At 38.5% G+C, this 6,503-nt stretch overlaps 1 protein-coding gene across 1 annotated transcript in view; it reads left to right on the top strand.

Moving 5' to 3' along the window:
- Positions 1-6,503, top strand: part of IDNK (IDNK gluconokinase) — a 25,074-nt gene extending 18,571 nt beyond the window's left edge. Inside the window, exons 4-5 of the mRNA XM_032785991.2 lie at positions 3,106-3,149; positions 5,119-6,503. Coding sequence (XP_032641882.1) covers positions 3,106-3,149; positions 5,119-5,497 — 423 coding nt within the window. The 3' untranslated portion in view covers positions 5,498-6,503. The remainder of the gene's footprint in view (positions 1-3,105; positions 3,150-5,118) is intronic.

Here is a 6,503-nt window from a genome sequence, read left to right as displayed (position 1 = left end):
ACGTCATGTGAACGGATACAGCGTTAAATCGGTATATCGGCCATTAAACCGATTTAAAGTCGCAGTGTAGACCTGGCCTAACACAGCTATCACTCTGAAAATTGTCTCTCTTGTGAGTTGGAAGTCCATTACCCACCACCTGCTGAAACAATTGCTCTATAAACTCTTATTCCATACATTCCTCTTTAAAACTATGTTTCTTGCTCTGACCTGTCTGTACACCACAAATAGATCATCAAAAGCTTAATTTGAAAACAATACTTAACTAGCTTAATTTGACTGAGGTTTCAACATATGAGACTATTGACACCCAATACTTACCATACTTTAAACACGCCAATCCCTTGTCATATTTTAAAACTCAAATCCACTAAGTACAGTAACACACAGAAATCCCTAGTGTATTACTGTGATCGTATAATGAAGTTGCTAACTGTGTCATCACAAGTATTGCATCATAATAATTCACTTTGTATTTTTGAAGTGTACCAATATCTGAATGTTTTTCTTTTCCAATTTATTTTGTATTACTTGGGGTCTAGGGTTAAGCGATAACAATATTAGTCTTTTCATGATGATAGAATCTTGGAAATAAGCTACTTTGACACTTGAACAGTTGAACTAATTCTTAACAGTCCATTATTGTCACGACAAATGCTCTCCTTTTGAGAAGCAGCCTGAACAAGTGAAGTGTACATAAACATACATCCCAGAAAGCAGTTCATCACATACAGTACTCTTATTTTAATGGCTTTACCTCACTCCACACCAGAGGTGTTTTTAATCAGTGTTCTGGTGTGTCTTATTGCACTGTGGAACAAAGACAAGTCAAGTTACAAAACATTTCAGCAGCAGAAAAATCAAATGGAAATAGAAGATCTTTGATATGATTAGGGCCCTACCAAATTCACAGTCCATTTCGGTCAATTTCATGGTGATAGGATTTTAAAAATTGTAAATTTCATTATTTTAGCTATTTAAATCTGAAATTTCATGGTGTTGTAACTGTGGGGTCCTGACTCAAAAAGAGCTTGTGGTGGGGTTTGCAAGATTATTATAGGGGGGACGGGGGGTCACAATATTGCCACCTTTACTTCTGTACTGTCTTCAGAGCTGGGCCTTTGGCGAGCAGCCACTGCCACCGAGCTCTTTGGCCACCCAGCTCTGAAGGCAGTGCAGAAGGAAGGGTGCCAAAACCATGGACACCCCCTCCATGTTATAGCTCCTTTGTGGGTTGGGACCCCCAAGAGTCCCAATTTGAGAAACACAGGACTCCCCTGTGAAATCTGTATAGTATAGGGTAAAAGTATACAAAAGACCAGATTTCACAGAGGAGACCAGGTTTCATGGTCTGTGATGCGTTTTTCACAGAACAGCCAGAAATTGTTATGACTATTTTTGCACAAGGCAGAATTGTGATATTCTTGAAAGGAAGCATGGGTGCTGAAAAATGTTTCTAGACCCTTTTTATAAAACTTGAGTTAATGCTATGAAATTCACACAGTTTGTATCTAGTGTTTTCTAGCTGAAAGGCTTATACAGAGGCCTATAAATTCACTAGACAGATCAAACTACAACATACTGCACTGACATATAATACCATGCAGGTGGCGTGTGGCTTTCCTGCACCATACCAGTCGTGAAGTTGTGGAGAGGCCTACTTGAAGGCACCCAAGCAGGAAAGAGTTTTGCAATGGATAAACTGGCTCCTTTGTTGTTTCCATGCTCTTATTTATTAAACTTACTTGTCCAACATGAGTTGGATGGAAAGGTGAAACCTGGGCATCCATATAATACTGAGCAGTTATGATAAAAGCAGCAGGAATCTTAAACCTTGAATTGGATTACATTAAGAAAGCTGATCAGTCATTTTTATTGTATTTGCCAAGCTCATTTGAGGTAGTGTAGACAGAGGGCATTCCTTCAGTGAGCATAAATGTGGTTATGAGTTGAGTTTGTGATTGCCATAGATGTAAATATGATGCAATTAACTTATCTGTGATAACTGAATTTAGGTCTGTTTTTGACTGTTTGGGATAGTTCCTGAGAGCCTTATGAGTACATGTGTCTGATCCAAAGCATTACACACATATACTAAGCTGTTAGGAGAAGTGAGGGGGGGGAGGGGGGAATAACAGTTCCAGCTGTTTTAGATGTGAAAACAGCTATGTGAGAATACATTTGCTGTTTAAATTGTCAAATAAAACAAGAGCTAATTTGGTTCTTCGAAAGGTTCACAATATGTCATATTAAACCTAAGACATACATTACTACTACATGCAACTTCCATTGAGTCTCCTTTTCCATCCTGTATATAAAATTCAAAGCACTTAAACTTAAAGTTTTCAGTGTAGATAAAAAATCTCCCCTCTCCATCCTCCATGAAGTGGTAGCAGTTCTGGATTAGAAAGGAAGAGGGAGAAGGTGAAAATCTGTTTGCATGGTGCAACGTTACATTATTTATAAACTACATTCTGAAGGAAGTAGGCGTCGTCTAGAAGAAATCTTATGTGATCATATCATTAGACGTGGGATCATAATGTATAGGCACAAGGGTAAGAATTAAAGTTGCGCAAACAACCTGACTGGTTTTTCTTAACTTTCAGTTGCTTGACTTTGCAACCTAAACAAATAAGGTATTTTGTTTATATGTAAAATATAGTATGTATACATACTGACAGGCATAAAGGCATGGATCTATTGCAGAATAGTATAGATTGAATTTTTAATTTATTCAGTTTTCACTTAATGGAAACAAATGTTAAGAATTCATATTTCTTTGCTGTATTTGGTGTTTTATTCTGTTCTGCTCCAGTAGTTTATTTTTTCAAGTAATGGGTTTACACAATTTAGATATGCTCTTGTTTTTGTAAATTTAAATGAAAAGTTGTATAGGTTAGCTTTGAATGTAGAAACAGATAGTGGATCAGTTTGCTAATGTGCCTGCAGAGGAAAAATAGTTGGCCTATTTGCCTCCCCACACCAAAGAAGGATTGAAAGAAATTCACTCAGTTTTATGTTGCAAGTTAACTGCTACGTAGATGTTAGACAATTTAAAGTGAAACTCCATAGTACATACTTTCAGCTAATTTGTTTTGTTTCTAGGACAGGATTCCATGGCTTTGCAAATTACATGATATATTAATGAGGTAAGAGAACCTCTGACTTGCAGAGTGATTCCATCTGTAATGATTACTGGCTAAAGAGGTTTTTTTCAGTTGCATTAGTGAGGATAAGTGTGTATATTGTAAAAATATTCTGGAGTCAGTAAAACCATTCTGTAGTCCTTAGTCCGTGAAATGCTTTAATACTTACAACAACAGTAAGGAAACACGTAATTACTACTACTTGATGGAATTGTTTGGGGATGAGAGTTCTTTACCCATTGTCTGTATGAAGATATTTACATTACAAGAATCCAGTTCAGTAATAAGTTTGACACCAGTTAGGTCTAGAGGGCACACTGTATAAACTTAGGCCATTTTAGAAAATTTTGCCCAAGTGACTTCAAAGCATAAGTTCCATTGACTTTCAATGAGATTTAGGGTCTTAAGTACCTAAGTCACTTTTGAACATAGGAGTAGGCTCTGAAGTCACTTACGTGTTTTAGAAAATTTTATCTTTAGTCACTTACTCCAGCTGACTCACTTGCCATTGAACTTTGCAAGATGTGCACTTCCTAAATAGTGATCCTTGCTCAAATATTTAGACCTGTTAAAAAAAAAAAAAGGGAAAAATAATGCAAAAGTAATTTCATGAGGCTTGGGGGAGAGAAGAGTCAAACCTGGAACTTTAAATTTCTACATTTTAAATTTGCATGGGTTTATTCACAATAGCTATCACCCTCCTCTTCCCCCACAGACAATTACATACATTACAGTAACAAGTTGATGGTCCCCATCAGTAAAGATAGGTCTGAACCAAAATCTGGATTTGGGTTTTGCAGCATTTACCCTTCTCTGCTTGTCAGTTGTATACTCAATATATTCTCCATCCTGATGATTCATTTAAGTATCTGGCTGTGATAGAGACAGGAAAAAGGAGCTTTCACATTCCATATATGTGCTGCTTCTCAGAGGGGCAGGAGGGTGCTGAGCTCCCTGGATTAAGCGAGGGATGTTGTTTCTTTTAAGAAGGGTAAGGGAGGACATGGAACTCAGAAATAATGGAATAACCTTGAAAGGGGTAGTCCCACCTTAACCAAGTTAATGACTCTTACTGCACCCTGCAAGTAGCAGGGTCCAAACTGGCTATTTGCCTGTGGAAGGTAAGTAACAGAATTGCTCATGTATAATAGAGGGCAGTAACATTAGTTTACTACTACATATAATGTGTTCACAATTTGACTGTAGAATATGAGTTTATTTTTTTATTTTGCACATCTCAGTCATCAAACCTGTATGTTCATTTACGGTGTCTAATGCCAAAACTAACTGGAAGGCAGGATATGGGATTTCCAGTGTAACAAACGCCAATGCTGTCTGGTTACCTGAAGCTTTAAAGGACTCTTGCCAGAGTAAAATGAAAGAATTACTCAAGTGTATTTATGTTAATTTCACTAAATCCAACCCTCCAGAGTAACTAGAGTTAGGATGTATACAGAGTTCCCATTAATGTTAACAGTAGTATGGCTAATCCAAACTATTTAGTTCAAAATCTGAAAGTGGAACCAGTTAAGAAGTGTGTGTATTGTTCATAGAACTGTACTCTAGACAGACCCTTATAGTCAGCTTGTAGGTGGGGCAGGAGAGTGTCTCATGCTGTCCAACAACCATCCTCTCAGCAATTAAGGAGCAATGCTGATGGCTCTCTCTTTGGAATCTAATTACGCTTCCACATTTGGGATCATGGTGGCCATTATGAAGGCTCCAGTAGATGGAGATATTAAAGGGACAATGGGTGAAATCATAGCTTTAAAAAGAAGTGTCCTTACCTGTGTTAGAGAGTTGACATCAGAGTCTCATTAAAATGAGGAAAAAATCCTTACACTTCTTTGTGAGGCCATGTTGAGTTGCCCACCTTTCCATCTATAGAGAATAATCAGTCAGTGTTTGAATACACCAAATATGGGCGTGATATTATTAAGTTATTGCTACTGACATTTTCTTCTCTTAATAGAGAGGAGTCAGCTGGACAAAGTGTGATTCTGGCCTGTTCAGCTCTGAAGAAAATGTACAGACACATATTAGTAAGTGGAGGGGATGCTGTGTATTCTAAAAGTGAACAGCTAGACTCTGCCACAGGGAAGGTCCTTTTTATCCATTTGGATGGATCTATGGAACTCATCGCCAGCCACCTGGACAAGAGGAGAGGACACTTCATGGCACCCGAACTACTACAGTCTCAGTTTGATACACTGGAGCCTCTGTCAGCACCAGAAAACTTTATCACTGTGAGTCTAGAAAAGTCTGTTTCTGAAATAGTGTCTGAAATTGAGAAATCTCTTCACTTAGAGAAATGCTTTTCCACAGCAGTTTCTGAATTAGATGCACATTAATTCTTTTAACCATGTCATATTTGTGGAACAGCATTTTAGTTGCTTTCTCAAGTTAACCAGCATGGTTTGCAATATTAACTTCATTGGCCTGACATACTTTAAAGGGACTGGGACACTATTACTGATATTTTCATTAAGACCTGTTCAAACCTGGAGATACAATTTTCAGAAGTGAATGGCGTTTGCCTAACTCTTTGTCTATTTAAAATCACAGGTGAAACTCCCATTGGCTTTGACAGAAACAGGGGTAGGTCAACAACGAGTGCTTCTGACAATCCCACCCTAGGAATTTAGACAGAACATGAAAATCTCAATAAATTTAGCTTTAACTTTTTTCCTGCCAAAACACAGAAATTGGCCCCAGTCATCACTACTGACATTTAAGTGTTGAATGGACACTTGAAAGGTGAACATCCTTTTAAGAATCAGAGGGGTAGCCGTGTTAGTCTGGATCTGTAAAAGCAGCAGAGAATCCTGTGGCACCTTATAGACTAACAGATGTTTTGGAGCAGGAGCTTTCGTGGGTGAATACCCACTTCGTCAGATGCATGTAGTGGAAATTTCCAGGGGCAGGTATATATATGCTAGCAAGCAAGCTAGAGATAACGAGGTTAGTTCAGTCAGGGAGGATGAGGCCCTGCTCTAGCTTGCTTGCTAGCATATATATACCTGCACCTGGAAATTTCCACTACATGCATCTGACTAAGTGGGTATTCACCCACGAAAGCTCATCCTTTTAAGAGGAGGCAGAGTTCTCTAATAGTGCAGAGGGGCAGGAGCTGGGACAGTTGGGTTCAGGTCCTGACTCCACCATTAGCTCCATGCCTGATCTGGAACAGGTCACAACCTCGGTGTCTGTGTCCACATCTGTGAAAATACTTGCCGACCTCACAGGGGTGTTGTGAGATTTCATTGATTCTGACTTAAACACAGTGGGAGGGAGAGAGCTGTGTAACTGCAATGTATTATTCTACCTAAATCTTTAACAATAAACTAAGTAACACTG

The sequence above is a fragment of the Chelonoidis abingdonii genome, chromosome 6, assembly GCF_003597395.2.
Source record: "Chelonoidis abingdonii isolate Lonesome George chromosome 6, CheloAbing_2.0, whole genome shotgun sequence".
NCBI lineage: Eukaryota > Metazoa > Chordata > Testudines > Testudinidae > Chelonoidis > Chelonoidis abingdonii.
This window is presented reverse-complemented; position numbering and strand designations above follow the sequence as displayed.